The sequence below is a fragment of the Coturnix japonica genome, chromosome 20 (assembly GCF_001577835.2).
Source record: "Coturnix japonica isolate 7356 chromosome 20, Coturnix japonica 2.1, whole genome shotgun sequence".
Classification (NCBI taxonomy): Eukaryota; Metazoa; Chordata; class Aves; order Galliformes; family Phasianidae; genus Coturnix; species Coturnix japonica.
Window position 1 is genome coordinate 9,202,267 of NC_029535.1, and position 20,634 is coordinate 9,222,900.

General features: G+C 53.0%; 2 protein-coding genes and 1 long non-coding RNA gene across 4 annotated transcripts; 1 reads left to right on the forward strand and 2 right to left on the reverse strand.

The window, feature by feature from the left end:
- Positions 1–353: 353 nt before the first annotated feature.
- FKBP1A (FKBP prolyl isomerase 1A) lies at positions 354–8,257 on the reverse strand. Its single transcript, XM_015882002.1, has 5 exons — positions 8,104–8,257; positions 7,942–7,989; positions 2,544–2,656; positions 1,783–1,935; positions 354–1,389 (listed from the first exon to the last, which is right to left on the reverse strand). The coding sequence occupies exons 1-4, from the start codon at positions 8,255–8,257 to the stop codon at positions 1,807–1,809; spliced, it is 444 nt and encodes a 147-aa protein (XP_015737488.1). The 3' UTR covers positions 354–1,389; positions 1,783–1,806.
- On the forward strand, positions 7,176–14,815 carry LOC116654280. Its single transcript, XR_004309391.1, has 2 exons — positions 7,176–7,350; positions 7,872–14,815. It is a non-coding gene; the product is annotated as an uncharacterized LOC116654280 (long non-coding RNA).
- On the reverse strand, positions 14,705–20,538 carry NSFL1C (NSFL1 cofactor). Of its 2 annotated transcripts, none has more exons than XM_015881962.2 (9): positions 20,404–20,538; positions 19,795–19,892; positions 19,173–19,247; positions 18,458–18,623; positions 18,015–18,107; positions 17,247–17,356; positions 16,849–16,986; positions 16,172–16,336; positions 14,705–15,179 (listed from the first exon to the last, which is right to left on the reverse strand). In XM_015881962.2, exons 1-9 carry the CDS (start codon positions 20,503–20,505, stop codon positions 15,017–15,019), a joined length of 1,110 nt encoding a protein of 369 aa, XP_015737448.1. In that variant the 5' UTR covers positions 20,506–20,538; the 3' UTR covers positions 14,705–15,016. The 2 variants fall into 2 exon arrangements, with proteins under 2 accessions (XP_015737448.1, XP_032304459.1); XM_032448568.1 differs by lacking the exon at positions 20,404–20,538 and adding an exon at positions 19,968–20,295.
- Positions 20,539–20,634: the final 96 nt, after the last annotated feature.

A 20,634-nucleotide genomic window follows, 5' to 3' on the forward strand; every position in this document is an offset into this window, starting at 1 on the left:
GCAAAGGCACTGCTGAACAGAGGAGGTACCAGCATCAGATCACTACGGCACCAAGAAATAACCAGATGTAGGACAGCCTTATGGTCCCACTGAGCCGATCCGTGCACACAGCCCCGCTGGATGGGCACTTTCCAGCCTCCAAAAGGGGGCAAAACAAATCTGGTCCCACCGGAGTGGGAGGGATGAACCAGGCTGAGCCACGGGGAGGCTGAGGGCAGCACTTAATGGGTTTGCGGTAAGGCAATTAGAGCAGGTCGGGCAGGTCGATGTCCCACATCCCTCCATACCCAGCACTGAGCAGCACGACGCTGCCAGCCCTCCCCACCCAGGGAAGAACCTCCAACAGACGGGGCTGAGAAAAGCCAGCAAAAAGCGTTTTTTATTGCAATCATAAAACTCGATACCTTAACGCGGTGGAGAAGGAAGTGAACGGCGGCGATTTCTCTTACCACGTCACAAGGCAGCGCTGGGGGCGGCTGGGACAGCGGCGGGGGAAGCGATGCATGGCGTGAGAGCAGCCAAGCGGCGATGACCAGCATCAGGGGCAGGAGAACGGGCGGCTGTGCTGAGCCTGGGGGCAGCCAGGGGCTGATGTTTCCTTCCCAGGGTGGGCAGAGGGGATGGGGGTGTTTTCTTGCAAGCTCCCCCCCTTTCCCCCTCTACCACCTCCCTGGTAGCACCTCCCATCCGTCTGCTGTTTTGTTTTAAAGCAAAAAAAACCTCAACACAAGAGACTGAATTTCCAGGGGGCGGGTGAGGCTCTGACAGCCCAACCACCCCCACAAAGCCAAAGGTGAGACGGCAAAGGGAGGAGGTGGGAGGGGATGAGGGCTGAGCACCCCCCATCCCAGAGCAGCCCCGCAATGCTGCGCTTCCCCCAGAGCACAGGGAGGAGAACGCTGCTTCCCCAGCACCCCAATTCCAGGTAACTGCACACATCCTAACACTACATAGTTCTCCACATCCATTCAGCCCCGACAGCCTCACTCTGCTATGGCTTTTGCAGCAGCAGCAATTTCTGGTTTTCAAACACCGTAGAGATCTGCACCAAAACAAGTAACTAACTAACAGGTTTCCTTTTGTTCCAACGACTCCTATCTAAGCTCAGCCCGTCTGCGTGCTACTGACAGAATGCAGTCTACACCTGGAACAAAAATAAGATTAAGAACGTGACCCAAAAAAGAGTTGAGGTTTACGGCGTATAGTTTAAAAAGACATAAAAACACGATACAAGGAGGAAGAGTCAGACGCAAAAGCTTAGTGACCAAAGGCATTCAATCAAGGTGTAAGGTTATACAATGAGTGTAGTGGACTATCAGGAAAAGCTCCGTACAAAGTCATGTGCACTCTTCTTGAAGCTGAGATTCTGGATTCCTCCATGTGCCAAACCTGTTTGGGGAGAGGAAGAGGCACCGTGACACAGGCAGCCAAAGGGACCGGTGCAGGAAGGAACGTGGTCATAAAGGGGTTATCCCACCTCCTGCTGCATGGTTTGCTCAAAGCAGAAGTCAAATTCTGCTGATGTGGGGAGCAAGGCACCATCCTGCCCATCACAGAACCCATACAGTAAGAGCAGCGTGGAGGACTGAGGCACATCCAACCAGCACTGTGCCATCTCTGTGGCAAGCTCTGCTTCTATCCCACAGCAACCCCCAAGCCTCCAAAACCAGCCCACAGCCAGAAAGCTGCTCTCCATGCCGCTAACACCTCCATCCCACCTCCCCCCAAGGCAGACTACGGGAGCTTGAGCCTCCCCCACCCCCTATAACTCCCCCTCCTTACCCGAGGTCAGGGCGTTGGGGTGGGTCATTCCAATTTCATGAGCTCCACGTCAAAGATTAGAGTGGCGTTTGGTGGGATGATCCCTGGGTGGCCAGTGGAGCCATAGGCATAATCTGGGGAGATGGTCATCTTCGCCCTCTGACCAACGCTCATCTGGGAGGAGGAAGGAAGATGAGGATGTGAGATGCACGCAAACACCTGGTGAGTGACAGCAGGAGAAACGCAGAGCTGTCCCTACTCCTTTCCCAATGATGGAATGGAGCGGAGACCAATGCTGGGCACAAGTAGAGGGGACTGATGAGAGGGAAAGGCAGGCAGCAGACAGAGCAGAGCTGACGATGTCCTTCATGCAACCATTTCCAAAGTGCACCAGGCTGCTCACTGCACACAGCAGCATCCCCGTGCTGCAGTGTGGGTGCAGACTCCCAGCAGCACAAAGCCCACTGCAGTCACACATCCCCCCCACCCTCCTCCCCTTGGGCCCACAGCCACCTCCAGCAGGAGCAGGGGGCCTGAGCTCCCCACGGCGCTCGCTCAGAGGTGACTCAGTAGAGAAATGTCAGCTCTGAGTCACCAACGTGCTGTAGGTGTTGCACGGCCCGGCCCTGCTCCATTCCTGCCATCTGGCAGGTGGTAATGCAGAAGGTGATATTCACACCCACGCCTCCCATGATGGAGGGGGTGGAAAGCTGAAGGGCTGCACGCCGTGATTTCTGCCCACATCCCCACAGATCCCCATAAGCGAGAAGGATGCCGGGCACCTGAGCGACTCCTTCCTCCCAGCCGCGGATCACCTCCTGTTTGCCCATCACAAACTTGAAGGGTTTGTTCCTGTCGCGGGAAGAATCAAACTTCTTGCCATCCTCCAGCATACCTGGGGAACAGAAAGGGGAAGGAGGAGTGAGGCTCGTGTCATGGGATCAGGTTGTTACCCAGCAGGTGTGACGGTCACCGTGGGAAGCTCACATGGCCCTGAGTCAGTAGGATTTCCCAGCTGCTTTGGGGAAACACCTGCACAGTGGGGGAGCTTCCCCTCCAGCACCTCCTGCTGCAGAGAGGAGGGCAGGAGCAGCCCTTGGGTGGGCAGCATTGCTCCTCCCAGCTGCAGGAATCACCGCATCCCTGCTCTGTGATGTTTGCATGCAGAGAAGCCCTCCTGAAGGCAATGCCAGAGGACAGCCAGCAGACAGGGGACACCTCTCCTATCCCAGAGCACCAGCATTCTGCATGGCAGCGTATGAGCCAGGGCTGGTTTCTGTCCTCGAGCACAAAACGCAGTCAGTGCTGCTGGCTTCCAGCCTGCCCATACCCAGCCATGAGCCAAAGTGCCCCTGAGTGATGGTGCCAAGTAGGGGCCACACCTGCCCAGGGCAGCCCCCGTCCCACAGCACACACCACGTAGCGCAGGCACAGCGGCATCGATACCCACAGGGCTAAATATAACCCTCCAGCACGAGCGAGGAGGAATTTCCTCCCTTCTCCATGGTCCCTCCCTTGCTCCCTGCGTGACCTTCTTGGGGAATCTCACTGCTGGAGCTGCCTTATAGGAGCAGCGACGTTACTGGGAGCACAGCCCTGCTGGGAGCCGTGCTGTACCTGGGGATTTGCCCACCCAATGCACAAAGCTCAACAACAGGCACAGGCAGCAGAGTGGCCGTGGTTAATGAACAGCACCAGAGGGTTTGTAATTTCAGAGCAACTGCTGCACACAGTTCTCCTTTCTCCACTTCCCCCAAAAGCCCAAGAACTTGTTTTTCTGGTTGGAAAACTCTCTGGTCTGGAAAAACAAACCCATTGCCCCGTCCAGCAGCACATGGGCAGCGGTGGTTTTCTCTGAGCAGGGTGCAGCATCACTGCCCAGGGGCAAGGGAAAACATAGAGCACGGGATGCAGCAGCCAGGCTCGTGCTGCGGTGAGCAAGGTGCATGGACAGCAGCAGGCGTGGTGAGATGATGAATGGGAGGTGTGGGAAACACACAATCTCCATGAGAGCAACAAGTACCAGAGCACTGAGCAGTGCCCAATGCAGTCACCATCACCCCATGGGCCCAGCATTGCACCACGGAAGGCTCAGATCACACCACAAAGCACAGCAGTGCTGCCAGCAATAGCACAGGGCAGCCAGACTTGCTTGCACATAGAACGGGGCCACTGTCCCATTTCTTTTGGGGAGCAGAACAAAGCTTTTAATCTCACAGAAAGCAAAAATCTCCCCTGCAGGGCCCCCAGCACTGAGCATCAGCACCAGCTCACCTGGTCACCCTGCAGCTCTGGACTTTGGAACAGCAAATCTGGGGTTTTCCTCATTTCCCCCTTCCAGGATAAAGCTCTTGGTGCTGGGCCTGCTCCCAGCCCTGCCTGGCACCAGGACAGCAGCAGCAGGGATGTGGGCAAGGGAAGGACAGTGGATGCAGGCAGCCCCACAAGCAGGGCTGGAATAAAGCAAGGCAGTGCAGCAGAGGTCTGCCCCACCAAGGGCAGAGGTTGTGGCCATGGTTTCTGCAATTTGACTTAGATGAAAACAAACCATGGTGTGCTGCTGCTACCACAGTGTGTGGGGAAAACAGAGGCCACCCCCTCCCCAAACCCCTTCCACACTCTGGCAGCTCACCCAGCATGCAGCCATGGGATGCCGTGCAGCTCAGCAATGCAACAGAGAAATAAAAAGCTCTGAGGCTTTTGAGATGGCATCTTCATCTCTGCAACTTCCTCTGCCAGAGAGGCTCCCAGGAGACTTCTCCAGCCTTGGACAAGTAGAAGCAACCATTTCCTCCTCCCTACCATCCGCAAGCGAGGAGATAACAAGACCTTAAAGCTATTAGTCAGGCAAAGCATCCTCTGGCTAGAGGCAGAGCTCCAGACACTGCAAACAGCCGGAGGCCAGGAGCAGCCGCCAGCCCAGGGCACATCCCAGCTTGTCTGAGCTCCGTGCAGGGCAGCATGGAAATGGGAGACCCTGCAGCACAGCCACCCCACTGCCAGCAGCTCCTGGCACTCAGAAATACAGACATCAGGGTGTCTTGGAAAAAAACAAAGTGAGGGGAGTGGCAGGGCCTTGTCATTCCACGGCAGCACGATACAGGAGATGAGGGGCTCTAGAGAGCATCCCCAGCTCCATTTAGGGCTGGCAGCAGGGCTATGCCAGGTCTCTGCCACACTTGGCAGGCAGTGGCTGGGAGATGCCGGCTGCAATGCACGACTTGGCGGCGATCCCCTTCCTGGGCAGGGACAGCAGAAAGCAGGGACACGGGGGCAGCCCCACAGCCAATCTCCTTCCATCCAGCCCTCGAGATGCAGGCACAGAGCAGGCAGACCCCTCTGCTGCAGACGGAGGAAGGGATGGGATTCAAAACCCTTCCCACTGAGGGTTCTGCTGAGCACCACAGGACACGAGTGCATGCACAGCATGGGGTTGGGTGCTAGGGGAGCTGGTGCTGAGCTCTCACCCAACTGCTCAGCTGTTGCACAGTCGGTAGGAGAGGAAACATCTTGCAACCACATACGAGCGTGGCAGCATCTAGAGAGCAATGCAAGGTGCTGCACAGACAGCAGGAAGAGTCTGTGCTGTGCCTAGCCATGGCTGAGGCTGTGCTCAGCTGCACAGCGACGTGCAGGTGCTGGGGGAAGAGTCCTGCCTGTCACTGCACTCATTCTGCCAAAGGAAGTCAGAGTTCTCCAGCATCTCTCCTTGCACTGCGTCACATCAAACATGCTCCAGTCCTGGTCATAGCTACTGGTCACACAAGGAGCAACTCTGCATGGTTCCCCACAGCCCACCCACCCACTGCTCCCATCATTAGGGAGGATGTGGTCTCAGTCCTGGCTGTGCTGGGGGGTGAACAAGAACAAACCCCCTGCTCCAAGCTGGCTACGCAGCCCCAGGAGCCCGACGCACACAGCATCAGGGCTGCTACCCACAATCAATGCACTTCTGCACTCCGAAGCCATCCTCGCATCGCTCTGAGCATTGCTGAATACGTAAGAGGACTTTACCCTTGATTTAGTTTCCTTAAGAGCCTTTTCCATCAGACCTCACATCAAAGCCTTTTCCCAACGCCCCACTGCGCCAGCTCTCCAGCAGAGCTCCTCCATCCCCCTGCGGGCTCAGATCCTGCTGGGAGCATGGCACACCCAAAGCACTGCTGAGGATTCTCTCCCTGCCTGACCTGGGAGCAAAGGAGAATGAGAAGATTGCCCCCAAATCCCCCCTACGTGTCTCTGTTGCCACTGGGAAAATCCCAGTGTGAGCGATCGATGGCTCCCAAGCAGCAGCCTGGAGGATGCTATGCTCTCTACCATCTTCCCCAAGCATTGCCCTCTTGTGCTCCCATAACAGGGCTGTCTGCCCATCCATCTGTCTGTCTGTCCACCCCTTGCAGTGCTGGGCTGACATGGCTGCTCTCACTAATGTTGGGTAGCACTGCAGTGGGGCAGATGAGCTGCACAGGGGTAGGACATGTGGGCTGTGGGGCAAGGGGAGAGCAATCCAGCACCTGCTCTGTGCCTGTTGTAACAAGGCAAGCAGACACGGAGCACCTGAGGAGGAAAGGATCCTCTGGGCGAGATAAGCAAAATGGATTTTGATCAAGTGACTGCAAATCTATAGCTCGCTGAGAGCTGAGCTGCTGTGTGCCCATGAGAGCTCACAAACTGGGGCTGCATTTCTCCAGCACTGGGTTTCTGCACAGAGCAAACTGCAGCCAGGGGGCTGAATAGCACATGGGGTTCACGATGGAGCCCCTGAGCCCAGCACTGTTACTGCTGTCACTGCACTGCGTTCAATGAACAAGCCTCGGGGCTGGGGGAAATTAATGCTTTCTTGTTTTTTTTTTTTTTGCTAGAGCAAAACTCCCCTCTCTGCTCCCAGCAAAAGCAGGGGAGCTGGGCCTATGGGCATTAGGTGTGAACTGCTGGGGGGGGCTTTGATTTCAGCTGCCTGATAACACAGAGCAGATGAGGCAGGGGGAGGTGGGGGGGGGGAGACACTAAAGGCCAAAAGGAGACAATAACAACAACAAACAATATCAAAATAAATCAGAGAACCACTCCCAAGCCCAGCTTGTTACTCGCTGCTGCCAGGAAGGGTCTGGCAGGAGGCAGGTCCTGCACTGCCCTTCACCCTCCCACCCCAAAAGCAAATTGGAGGGGGCAGGAAATCAGCCCCAGCGACCCCCCCCAACAGCTGCAATGGGGCAAGGAGCGGCTGTGCCCCTGTGCTGAGGGGGGAGCAGGGCTGGAGCTGCAGGGCTGGCAGCAGCAGGGCTGGCCCACTGAGAGCCACTTGACTGCCTGCCAGCATCCCTTTGTTCTTCCCCCAGCAGAGGAAACGGGGCTGCCGGCAGAGGAGGTGGCCGGGAGAGAGTGAGCAGCTTCCTCTCCTCCAGAGCAGGGAATTAAAAGGGATAGGGATGGGGAAGGGAAGAAGGGAAGGGAAGGGGGGGGGTTGGGAGGGAGGAGAAGCAGATGGGCTGGAGGGAGAGCTCAGACAGCGCAGCGGGAAGAGGGGCTTTGGGGGCTCCTGAACAGGCTGCCAGCTCAGCCCGTGCTGCTGGTAATGGGGACAGGCAGGTCAGTGCTGGGTGCTGGTGGGCTGAGCTGGAGGGGGGGCTGGTGTGTGTGTATGTGTGTGTGTGTATGTGTGTATGTGTATGTGTGTGTGTATATGTGTGTATGTGTATGGGTGTATGTGTGTGTGAGCCCCTCGCGGAGCCCTGCGGGCATTTTTCACGCTCACAGCACACAACGTGCCGAACTAACGTCACCCACCTGGCTGCTGCGGGCAGCTCAGAGCACGTCGGGGTAGGGCTGCGGGGTGGGGAGCCCCAGCAGCGGCCACCCAGGGGTGGGGGGCTCCTCTGCCGCCCCCTCCTCAATGGGGCTATAGGAGGGTCCCAGCGGGGCTCTCTCAGCCCGGCTCCTCCCGCTGAGGGTCGGACACGGGGGGTGGGGGGGGGTTCAGCCCGCTGGTCCAGGCCGAGCCTCGGGACCCCCACCCCAACGCGGGGAGGCGCTGGCCCCGCACCGACCCTCGGTATCGCCCCGGGGTTAAGCAAGGCCCGGCCCTACACCCCCCGCCCGTGTCCCCGCAGGCCGCACCGCTGCGTTGGGGCAGATCCCGCCCCGCCTCCCGGTACCGGCCCGGCCCCGCCCCGCACTCACCCGTGTAATGAACCACGCACGTCTGGCCGCGTTTGGGGAACGTCCGCCCTGCGGGAAGATGCGAATCATCAGCGGAACGGAACCGAGAGCAGCACCGGGGGGAGGAGGGGATGGGGTAAGAGGGGGGGGATAAAGAGAGAAGGGACGCGGGGCGCGGCTCACCGTCTCCGGGGGCGATGGTCTCCACGTGCACGCCCATGTCGCCGGTGCCGCCGGTGCCGGTCCGTGCGCGGCCGCAGCGCCCGCAACCCGACGGAGGAGGAGGAGGAGGAGGAGGATGGAGGAGGGGCCACGTGTGCGCAGCCTCCGCCGCCATCGAGCCCACCCCGCCCCCCGCCCCGCCCCACAACGCCATCTTGCCCCGCTCCCCCCTCCCACACCGCCATAAAAGCTCGGCTGCTCTGCGTTAAAATGGGATGCTGAAAAGGGCGGATAATGGGCTGAAGGAGACCTTAATTGCTTCTGCTCCTTGCCTGTATGCTTTATATTGAAGTGAACCGTGCATCATGTGGGGTTTTGTTTCCTGCTCTGAGCTATATCGTTATTTCTTGCATTATTCTGCGGTGCTTTGTGTGCTCTGGTTCCATCAATAGGGGAAGTGCACGAGGCCTGGGGTGGGAGGAAATGAAGGGAGAGGAGATGGGGCCTGCAGGCATCATGGAGTCATAGGGCAGCCCCAGCTGGAAGGGCCCTAAAAGGATCACTGCATCCAATACATGCCATTGCTGCCCCTCACATCCACCACGGCTGGATCAAGGCTCAAGGTTCGCATTAATTCAGTGCACAACCAGAGGCTGATTTGCTCAGATCCTGCCAGTGTGCACCAGGCTGCAGAGCTGCAAGGTCAAGCAGCGGTCATGCACTGCTCCAGCCCTAAAAATAACCAGCTTCATCGAGGCCGAGCACAGCGATGCTGCCTGCAGCAATGGCCAGTCCCTCCTCTCCTCCCCTCGCTGTTGCCAGGAGAGATGTGAGGGTGCTGAGATCCAGCTTGTACTGATGTGTGGTTGTTCCTCCCCAGCTGTAAGACCTTATTGAACCTCATCAGGTTCCTCTCTGCTCAGCTCTCATCCTACCCAGCCCTCACTGAATGGCAGCACAACCTTCTGCTGAGTCAAACTGCAATATCCAGCATCCAGGGCATCCCTATGGACCAGCTGGGACAATACAAGGAACGTTTCAGCGCACCGATGGCAAAACCTCTATTTGACTTGGCTGCGATTTGCTTTAGCAAACACTGTACCAAGCCTCAAGCATCTGGCAAGCACCCAGCAGCGACCTCCATGCAGGGGCCCAGCTCCTTCCTGCACACACACACAGGGAGCAGTGCTGGTGTGCCCTGCTTGTCCTGCCCTATCCCTGTAGTGCAGAGCTCCGTCCCCATCCTGCAGCATTAACCTTGCACCGCTGGTGGAGCACGTTGGAGTATTGTTTGTTCCATTTCTAAAATTACCAAAGCTTTTCTCTGGGTTTGGTGGCGGCTTTTGTTCCCTGGATGCTCGCAGCAGGTACAGCAGAGTTCAGCACATCTCTGCCCCTTCCATTGGAAAGTCGGCAACAGCAGCACAATGCAGAGCCGTGCTGTGTGTTCTGAGCCTGAGTCACACACCGTTACACACCCCCACAGTCCTGCTGAGAGCTGTGTGGGTGCAGGGCTGAGCGAGCACGTGGAGAACACGTTGCTGTGAGGATGCAGCACCCTGGGATGCAGACCTTACCCTGCAGTACCCTGCAGCATGGCTCCCCTATGCAGTGCAGCACCTTTGTGCCCACCTGGAAGCACGGCTGTGTCGTTTGGTGTCTCATGGGGTGTTCGTTGCCCCAAGCGCTGAGTAGAGCAGGAGGAGGTTTGACAAGGGAAGGTGCAATGAGGTTGGAAAGCAGAGTGCATGCAGTGGTGCAGGACAACAGCTTGTGGGCTTTCTGCAGCTGCATGGAGAAACGCAGTATGCTGCAAACCAGGTCCAGTGCTTCATCCCTGACCGCAGGCTGCTGTCACATTGATATCTTCAGGGTATTGGTCAGCCAAGCTCCAAACCACCCCACCAACCATATGGAGCCAAATGTGGGCATGGAGGGCAGCTGGAGCCACCAGGGAGCAAGGCAAGGTGGGGGTTCTGCTCAGTGTAGCTGCTCCTCATCCCCAAGGGCTGCAGGAAGAACAGGAGCCCCATTCTGGCTTCTTACCGGGGGCTGTGGAATCCTTGTCCCCTGCTTTGCCCTCTCCTTAATGGGTGCAAGGCACGGTGCTGCCCATACCCAGTCACAGAGCAGGAGGCGTGGGATGCATTTCCCACTTTCTCTATTAAGCAAGATCCGTAATTATAAACCTCTTTCAGTTTGTGAGACCTCCCATCGCAGCGCAGACCCCACGCAGTGTGTTTGAACCCAGTCACGAGTCATTTGCCATTCTGAGCCCCCTTCCACAGCCCGCGGAGCCCAGCAGTCTCCACAGCACAGCCACAAATTGCTCTTCCATTAGGAGCAGCAGGAGCCCAGCCGCTGCGTGGGAGCAGTTCCCAAGGCAGCAATGCTCCCACCACGCAGCTCCCAGCAAGCAAAGGCACAAAGCAGCTGGAGGAGGCACATGGCAATGGGCTGACACTGAGGGGCACACGTGGTCTCATCGCTTTGCTCCTTAATAAAGGGCCTTTAGGTTGGAATCCATCACTGCATGTCAGAGCACTGCACCGTCCTGGAGTACCTGGGAGCATTCAACCTGTGCTGCATCCCAGCGCTGTTTAAAGTGCGTCATGTCCTGCTCAACATCCCCTCGGCCATTGGGGGTTAATGAAGAAATCCTGCATTTCTCAGGCTGAGTCAGAACGCGGTTCAGGAGCCGCAGCACAACTGAGTCAGCAGCAGCATCTCTTTGCACTGCGATTTTACTGACATCTCCCATCACAAATATCGCTCACACTGGACCGCAGCCAGCTCAGTGGGAACCAAATCCTTGTTGTCTCCCACCGGCATATCTAAGCACGTATCTCCATAAAGAAGCAAAATACATCTCTCTGCACCCAAGACGAAAGGGGAAGCTCAGAAGGAAACATAAAACCTTGGGTTTCAGTTTTTTTCTGGGTCATTTTGTACCCACTCAGCTCGCTGTGCTGCACTTGGCCAGGCACGAAGCACCTTTTGAGACTGCACTCAGCATTCAGCCCTCCGGCTCTTTGGCACTCATTTACTCTCCAGGTACAAATAGCTGCATTTTCTGTGGATGCACTAGAAAATCAACAGATGACCAACAGCCACTTCCCAAAGCAGCTGTATCTATTGCTCCACGGCTGACTCAGAGCACGATTCTCTCCAGCGCAGGAAAAGCTTTTATTTGTTCTCTGCTCACCTCCTCCTCAAACCCTTTTATTTTGCACTGCCTCGTTCAAGCAGCCAACGTTCCCCATGAGGTCTAGACAGGATGTCCCGATGGCTGCAGCAGCGCGGGGAGCGCACATCCTGCTCTGTGTGAGCTCAGCCTGCTGCCAGGGGGACGGCTGGCAGCCAACTGCTAAAGCAGGATGGCAACGAGCTTTCTAAGAACGCTGCACAAGATCTAACCAAAGCAGCACATTGAGGAGCAAGAGGACGATGCTTCTTCTGTCTCTATGCTGATCTTATGCTAACGGTTGCTTAGGAATAGGTAGGAAGAGAACGCAGCAGTGCTGTGCCTATCCCCATTATTCTGTTCTGTGAATGCTCTTTGCAAAAGGCTCATAGAAACCAAAGCTCTGCAGGCTAAGAAACAATGTCATGTTGGAAATTACCACAAAGGAAAGTTCCTTTCCTGAGAACCCCATTCCCTGCTGCAGAAACACAAGGTCTTATCTCTCAAAGCAGCCCAAGGCCCAGGAATGCTTCAAGCAGCTCCAGTGCGAGCCATCAGCTTCCTGCAGGGCACTATGGCCAACAGAGGAAGGCAGCCCCACTGAAATAACATGCAAAGCCTGCAGTTGGGAATTCTTTGGCAGGGAAGTCGATGGCAGCAGTTGGATGCGTTCCACTGACAAGTGCTCTGTGTGTGTCATCCCCCCCCACAGCTGCTCACCCCATTGCACAGCTGCTCTTCTGGGGGGTACAGAGCTGCAGCCATCACCACGTGACACTGGACAGGAGAAGGGCTGCTGCCTCTGTAAGCCAGCAGACGTTAATGTCGTGAAGGATAATGAAAGATACCAGAATAAATAAGAATATGGAATCTATTGAGGTTGGAAATGGCCTCTCAGATCCCCCCCCAGCCAACCTCTCTGTGCCCACTGTCCCTCAGTGCCACATCTCCACAGTTCTGGAGCTCACCTGGATGGTGCCATGTGTTTGAGGTACAAGCACCAGTGTGAACACTCAGGCTGGTAGGAAAAGTAACCTCATTGTGCTATGAAATCTGCCCTTTGAAATCCCTGAACTCCAGCAGTAAGCATTCTGGCTCACCAACAGACAGACCGTTTGCAGGCAGTATGGGATTACACCATCTCTCTTTCCAAACTCAGCAATGAGACACAGGCCTGCTGCTGCCCCAAGGCAGGTATCACAGCCTTCCCCCATGGCAGTGGGCTTTAAAGAAAGCCCTTTACATCACCCTTTATGTGACTGCAGCACCAATCCCCTAAGCCTGTTCTCCACGGTAACTACATTCAAGAAACATCAGCTCAAGGTCCTTGTTCTTGATAACAAAGGATGGAAAGCAGCGCTGCTTTCAAAGGAAAGCATGTCCCAATTGAACATCTGAAATCAGCCCAGGAGCACCTGACATCCTTTTAATCACAGCTCCAAATAAACGCAGCTGTGAATGGTTCAACCACACAAGGCAGGAACACAGCAGTACCTGCACCTAGATATGGGTATGCCTACAGCAGAGCAATCCCTGAGCACAACCTCTGGGTCTGCTCCACATTTCCTGCCAGGAAACACCCGAGAGTGAACTCAGTGTTGCTGTAGGCAGGCAGAGTTCCTAGGAAGTTGTACAAAAGGGCTTCGGAGGGGAAATGCAGTCAGAAGGCATTAATGTGGGACTTGGCAACGCAGACACGTGGAAAGGAAGAGGAGGAAACAACAAACTACGTAGGATGGGGAAGAACAAAACAGAAGGAAGTGCTACCGATAGCGGTGTGGGGAAGGGAAAGTTGCTGAAACACAGTGTTCTGCAGAAAACTCAGTTACAGAGAAGAAGCTACAGTCAGAGCACAGTCATAAAGCTGAGCTGCAACTTACATGGCAATTGAAAAGAAGCAAATTTTCATGTGAAATGCACAGCTCTGCCTCAACAGCAGCACTGCCACCATCTGGCCCCGGGGGAAAAGGCTCCGATGGGCTGGGAGCCCTCTGGGGAGCTGCACGTTGGATGTTCGGACCAGTTTCTTCTCCAGAAAGAACACAGAACAGCCCCAAGGCTTGTAATCTCATGTAGCTGAAGGCATCTCCGCGCTGGGAAGGCTGCTAGATGGGAAACCCAAAGCTGTGAGAGTAGATGGCAGCACACACGTCACCCAAAACAAGAACAGATGGTAGCCATCGTTAGAAAGGGTCAGATGCTGTTTTCCTGTTTTCTGGGCCTTTAATGGTTGTTTTCATAATAGTTTACAAATATGTTGTTACTCACGCTATGTGTCCACTTAGTAATGAAAAAATCTACGTTAATTCAACTTGTATAGAAAAGCCCTTGCTGAGCTCTGCTGCCTGCAGTTCTGCATTAGTACACCCAGCCAAGCGAGTTCCTCGTGCTCAACCTGCCCAACCTGCCAGCCCTCCTGCTGCAATGCACCCAGAGCTCGCTCTGCTCACAGCAACGTGAGGACAGCAACCACACAGCTCCCAGCTGAGAGGCAGGGGATGAACAGGACCGCACCACAGCTGCAATCCTTTTCCAAAGGATAATGCAGATCCCAGCTAGCTGTTATCTAAATGCTTACAGCCTTCTAACGTTCTGCTCCAAAGCACAGGCCTGGGATAGAAAGCGTGTTACAGAGCAGCGAGAAGTGCCACGGCACAACACTAGATGGCAACTTGCACACGCAATGCTGTACCAGCACTACCAGACCCTCGTCCATGAGCAGTGAATTCACCCACAGCATTCTGTCCAAAGGAAAGAAATGGAGACCTGAGTCCAAAAGAGTGGACAGACTGAAGCTGAAGCATTCCAGGCATTCAGCTACATGATCCTCAGCAAAGGGAATAAATCAAGGGGTACTACAGCTGAGAGTTCTTCACCTGAACTCAATAACTCATCTTAAAATCAAATCTGCTTTCCAGTAAAATACTGTTTGCCTTGTAGCTTCAGCCATTTCAAGCTGATTCAGCTTCGTGCCTTCCTTAGAACAAAAAATCAGCAGGAAGTTGAGTTTCTCAAACAAACGCAATACAGCACATTAAAACTGCAGTCAGTCAGTCTGGACTGAAGGAGAAAGTGCTGGCAGAGCAGGTGGGAACTGTAACAAACACCGTAAGTGTTGCGCTGAAGGAACAGAGTCAGGACTTTCCCTCCAGCAGTGCAAACCTTTGCACCTGCACACACACTGATCAGTTTCCCACACGCTGAGCAGCAACTGTTTCACAACCATTTCCCTGACAGCACTTTTATAGCAGCGTTAACCATTATCCTGACAAGCAACGTCATCCGTTCTTGTACATTTATATTTGATGTGCAAAAAAAAAAGAGAGGGGAGAGTAACAGACTGCAAAGAGCATCTGAATGGCACAGAGGGAAAATGGGAACTCCCTCCTTACCTTCTTCCCCTCTAAAGAGCACAGAAAGACATTCCACAAAGGTAACTGAACTCTCCTGGGAGAATCTGTGGCTCAATAGGTTGCATCTCCTTTGAAAACAGGTTCGTTTCCTTTATTTATTTTAAAGTCCACTGATCATCACCAAAAAAAAAAAAAACCAAAAAAATTCACAAAATACACCAAAACAACAACAACAAAAAAAAAACCCCATTGGAAATGCAACTAAAGAGTCCAACCAAGATCTAAGAACCCAGAGCTACAAGTAGATGTGAGCCTGTGTTCGCACAACGCAGGTGCACGCATGGCTGAGATGATGCGTGTGCACTGCGAGCAGGCACGTAGCGAGACACGGGTTCCTTTATGTTAACCTCTGAACAATGACAGCATTGAGCAGGTTGGCTTCCTTCAGGGTCTGGTTCTCATCAGTCAGCTCTTTATTTGGGAAGGTGGTCATGAGGACGAAACTGGTTGCTGCCATTGCTGGCCGGGCATCTACTATGAAGAGCCGGATGTCACGGATCCTGTCCAAAGGGATGAAACACACAAAGGTTATTCTGTTATTGAACAGCTGGTAGAAGTGAACAACAAAAAGCTTAAATTCATCCTTTGCAGAGTCTGCAACCTGCACCCACTGCACTTGTTTTCCAGGTAACAATGTCAGCTGCAGCCAGACAAGCCTATGATTTAAGATGCTTTTCCACAGGCAAAACAAGTTTAGCAAAATAAGCTACTTTCTAGGTTAAAGAATTTCACCTAAGCATTCTTTTACATTGCTCAAGTTCTGTGGTGTAAGCGACTATTTGAGCCTGGAAGGATTCTGAGCCCTTTGAGATGAACACATTAATAAACTGTTCAAATACTACCTGCTATAAGCAACTGTGCTTATCACAAGGTGTAACCCAGACGATCTCAGCTCCCAAGGGCAGCCACAACAGTGACACCAGATCTACCTCCTGCACCTGATCCCAAAGGATTGTTCTTGTAACCTTTTGGAACATGCTTCATCTTCCACAGAAAGTGGAGGAACAAGGATGGACAGACAGGCACTCTCTCCAAGATCAGGGAAGCGAGGAGAACAGAACTCTAAGGAAGCAGCAGGGTATGTAGGCCAGCTTTGTTTGTTTGAGGGAACTGAATTGTTCATGAGCACCCCTCAGTGCTACATTCAGTAGAAAGGGAATAGCCCAGCTGAAAAGTCTGAATTGAGAGAATAACTGCACCAATCCCTGAATACCTGATAGCTTCAAAGGGTTTTTTAATAGATGTTAAAGATCTGAAACGCAGTATCACCAGATACTATCCACTGCTATTTGGAAAGAAACCCTGTCCATCCAACAGGAAACACCTGCCTTAAAACCCCACAGACTTAATGATATTCATCTATACAGAAGGATCCCCAAGGCTCCCTTTAGTAGGCTAGCCAGGATTTCACCACCTGCTCCATCTGAGCACAATTTGCATTGTCATTCAGGCCTTCCCAGTTAGTAACCCACATTTCCTGCTGCCTTTGTACCTGTGATTGTGATTAAATTTCTGGACCAGTCGCCCCCCATCAGCGAGCCGGATCTGGATGTTGGTGACGGGCTCCGACTCATCAATAGCAATGGCAGAACTGGCTTTGGCTTCATTTGCTGCCTGCTGGGCTGGGGAGCTGCTGCTCAGCACCTGAGGGGCAGTGCTGAGAACAGAAGACACAAAAATGCTGTTAGAAACCAAACTGCTCCCCTGACAGCAGAGCGCTAGGAGTCAGACTGTGAGCGCATCACCTGCTGGGCCCAACTAATGAGGTTTCCAATCAAGAGACGCCAATGCAAGTTGGAAATGGGAATTTAGGAATCAGTTAGCAAGGTGACAAGGCAGTGGGCACTCATCTGTAGCTTCACTCTTACCTTCACCTCAAAGAGCACCACATCTTGCTTCTTCAAAACCTCACAGGAACAGCAGTAATACAATCAAGAGACACTGCTTCTATGTGACACATCACAGTGATTCCAAACTGGAGACCTGCCCCTTTCCACTAAGAGCCCACAGTACGCAGCACTGAGCCTCATTTCCTCCTATACCAACACCTCACATACCACAGGCACTGAGTACCTTCTCTTTAGCAAGATGAATCAATAAGCTCCCCCACAAACCTCTTAATTGACTCTCAGTCACACACACAGCAAAGCAGCGCTTCTGCTTTCTCACCTGCCCAGCTTCTGTCCTTCTCCAGTAAAAGCTTTGAAGACACTCTTAGGTTTCACATACTCCTCATCACGGTGATCCTCCATATCCAGGTTCACTTGCCCACCTCGTGCTAACCTGCGCAGCTCTGCTGGGACTTCCCTGCAAAGAGAGTGTCTGAAGGAATCTGCCTGAAGAAGCAAGTAAGAAGAGTACAAAGAAAGTGGCAGCCACAGTATCTGGTGCAACCAGAAACCTTCGGAATTTCATGCACTCTCGTTTAAGTAACAAGGCAGGTGTGCATCTCCCCACTGACAGGCACAAGTCCTTATAAGAAAGCTTGGGTAAAATGTGACATAGATTTACAATCCTGAAGACCATAAACACCTGTGTTTCAGAAAACACCCCCTCTTGCTACATACCCTCGGCGGATATCATCAAGAAACTGGGCATTGGATGGATCCTGGTAGCTTCTCAGTTCTCCACTGTCCAGACTGAATCCACTCTTCCAGAGCTTCAGTACAACATGCACCTACAGCAGAACCCAGACAATGATCAGCCTCACTGAAACACCCCAATAAGAGCAACTGGATGTAAAATGAAAAGCTGCTGAATGGCAGAGGAACTTCAAGCAGCAGAAAACATCCCAGCCATGTTCCACTGGGTTGATACAGTCAGTGGTGAGAAGAAATAGCACTGGTTATGCTCATTCCTCATCAGATGATGACAACACAGACCCCTTTCTGATAAAGGCTGCTGAAAAGCCAAGTGTTAGACAAGGAGCCTAAATCAGAGCTCTCACCAAGGCCCAGATGGATATTTGCTCACAAAGCAGAAGGGGTCCTTGAAATGATGCTGTTAAGTTCTGCATCTCTTCAACAGATAAAGCTTTACTGCACAGTGCTCTTTGCACTCTGTTTTTTACAATCAGTATATTCATACTACAGAGGGTGAGAAAAGATCCCTGTACTTCTAAAGAATGCTCAGATAATTAATGTTCATTGGAAAAACTACTGCATAAGACCCAAGCACGTACGTTTTTTTTCCTCCAATCAGAAATCTCACAAGCAGAATTTATCATATCCTCCTGAATTTCCACCAAGCCCTGTAATTCTCTGACTCATAAGCCTTGTAGTTATAGCAGAGAAGCCCCTCAGCTGACCACTACAAAACAACAGGAAGACACTCACATCCTGAACAGAGCTTTGTCTCCTCTCTCCTGCCACATAGGCAGACTCTTCCTCTGGAGTAGCTCCAAGGCGATATCCTCCCCCTACAAAAGGCTGTAGAAGTGCAGGCAAAGAGGTTACATGATGACACATAGCCAGGACAGCACAATTCCCTTTCCCCAACACTGTTCTGAGGGAAAGCAAAGGGCTTCAAAGTATCAGCAACATTTGCTGTCCCTCAGGCACAGTGACCAGACTAGTTAATAAATATGACACAAAGCAGCATTTCTTTCCACTGTAACAAGTAAACTAGAGCTGCACTAACACAGCAGTCCAGACTCAGATGTTCCTTTAAGATAGTTTTAGTACGCCACAGGTCCAAACAGCTGTCACAGTGGGAGCCACATATAGATAAACTCCAACAGAGAAAGAGGGAAATGAAGGAAGAATTCATCACTCCTCACTTTAGGCTTGCTACTCTCGCCACTGCTTTTGGCTGACCGATCAACTGCCACTGCACCGTGCTCCTTTGCTCCTTTGAACAGATCCTCCACCAGCTCATTGGGACTCTTCTTCCTTGGAGGACCAACAATCTGTTGTCCGCTTCTCTCTGAGCCACCAGCATAAAACCTAGAAAGAAACCACACCACTTCTGTGTAAGACCAGACCACAGCTCCTACAGGGGATGCGTGAGACAGGATCCAGCACATTTATAGCAGGATTTAGCAACAAGTTGTAACTTACTGAGGAAATAACTGGCATTTTGAGTAAAGCAAACATTAATTCTGCACTGACAGATCACCACACACAACAGGACTCAGTGGGAAGCAATGAACACACAGTCAATGAAGTGCAATTAAGCACTTGCGGAAGACTGGGTTTATTAACTTCCAGCTGGCCTGTAACACATCCAAGAGCAAGCTCACATCTGACTGCAGAGGACCAGGTGGCCCACCTACACTGAGCAACCTTAAGTTGCATCAGTTCCACTCAATTTACCTTGCTTGTAAACCTGAAGAGTATTTAACTACTTACAGTTCAGCTAAGATCTTTCAGTACAGTAGTAGCAGATCTACTTAAATCTGCTTAAAAAAGCATAGATATCTGTACACGAGCAGCAAGCTACCACAAAACAGCAGAGATAAAACACACAGGTTTGAAGTCGAAGTGCAAACTCACCGCTGTCCCTCTTCTTCTTCATCATCATCCTCCTGTGCATGAACAAGGTCTCTAAATGATGTTACTCGATGGTCACTGCAAAAGTCGATCACAGCACATCAGCCTCATGACACAGAAGTTCCTGAGCTAGCGTGTCAGGTTGACTCTGTTCTACTTTTAGGGTCTGACTCAATGCTCTACAAAATCACAGGTCAGCAGTGGTGGAACTGAGCAGTGAATAATGTTCTTGAAGCTCCGTGCAAATCACATCAACACAAAACAACTGACTGTAGGCCCAGCAGAAGAGTTCACTCTTCAGCCACCTTCCTTGTCACTGAGCACGTGATTCCCTTCCAACCTCACAACACTACTCCAGTTTTTCCTGAGCAATGAAACAAGTCATTCAACTGATCTTTGGATCAGTTGTGCAATAAGGCCCGCGCTTGTGATATGGTTGTTTTCACAACTTCTGGAGAGCCGTATGAGCTGAAATAGTTCTAAAAGCACAACTGTTCTGAATACTAACAAACACTGATGCTTTAAATAGAGAATAGGGGTTTTCTTTTAAACATAACTTGCATCCACAATGAGCCTTACAACCCCTTGTTAAACAAACAAGGCTGAACCGAAGCTCCCTCCTCACCTGGCTGCGGTGCCTCTGGATACAGAGCTGGGTGTCGGCTGGGGGAGGGTCAGAATGTCCTCATCACCCCCGTCCTCATAGAAACTGGCGAGTGCAATCTGAAATGGAACAGGGCAGGAGTGTGTCAGGATGACAGCAAACATTCCAGAGCAACAGATCCAATGCACACATACATTAATAACATATTCTGACCACAGCCATTTGATGGGCTTTTCCCCTTTGGATGTCATAGTAAATTCCGGACGCTGCCAGCTGCGCTGTGTGTGTTCACTATGTGAGGCCATTAACTCCATATACATTTCCTACAGACCCGAGGCCCTCTTTTCTAAGGGGTAACACTACCAGAACAGCCCCCAGAGCACTGGGGGGTCACAGCGAACACCAACAAATCCCTCTCCCTCCACTAATATATTGACTATACGCGTGTTAATGAAATAACAGGATACAAATCGAGGTCAAAACAGCACGACAAGGCCTGGGAGCCGCTGAGGACCAAAGGGGCGGCGGGCCGAGGCCTGAGCCCGCAGGAGGCCGAGGTGAACCCCGCACCGCCCCGAACAGCATGGCCCCAGCTCTGCCCCGCCCACAGCCGGGCCGGAACGGCGCTACCTGCAGATCCCAACCGGCGGACTCGAGGAAGAACCGCGCTCGTTCCTCCTCAACGCCCGTCACGGCCACGAACTCCCTCAACGCCTCCTCCCTGTCCGCCATCTTGCCGCGGTGCAACGCGCAAAACGCTCCGGGTCCCACAGCCCGCCCCGCCTCACAGCGGTGCGCACCGGAAAGAGCTCCGGGTGGGAAACGCGTTCCCTGCCCGCTATGCCCCACACAACAGCGACC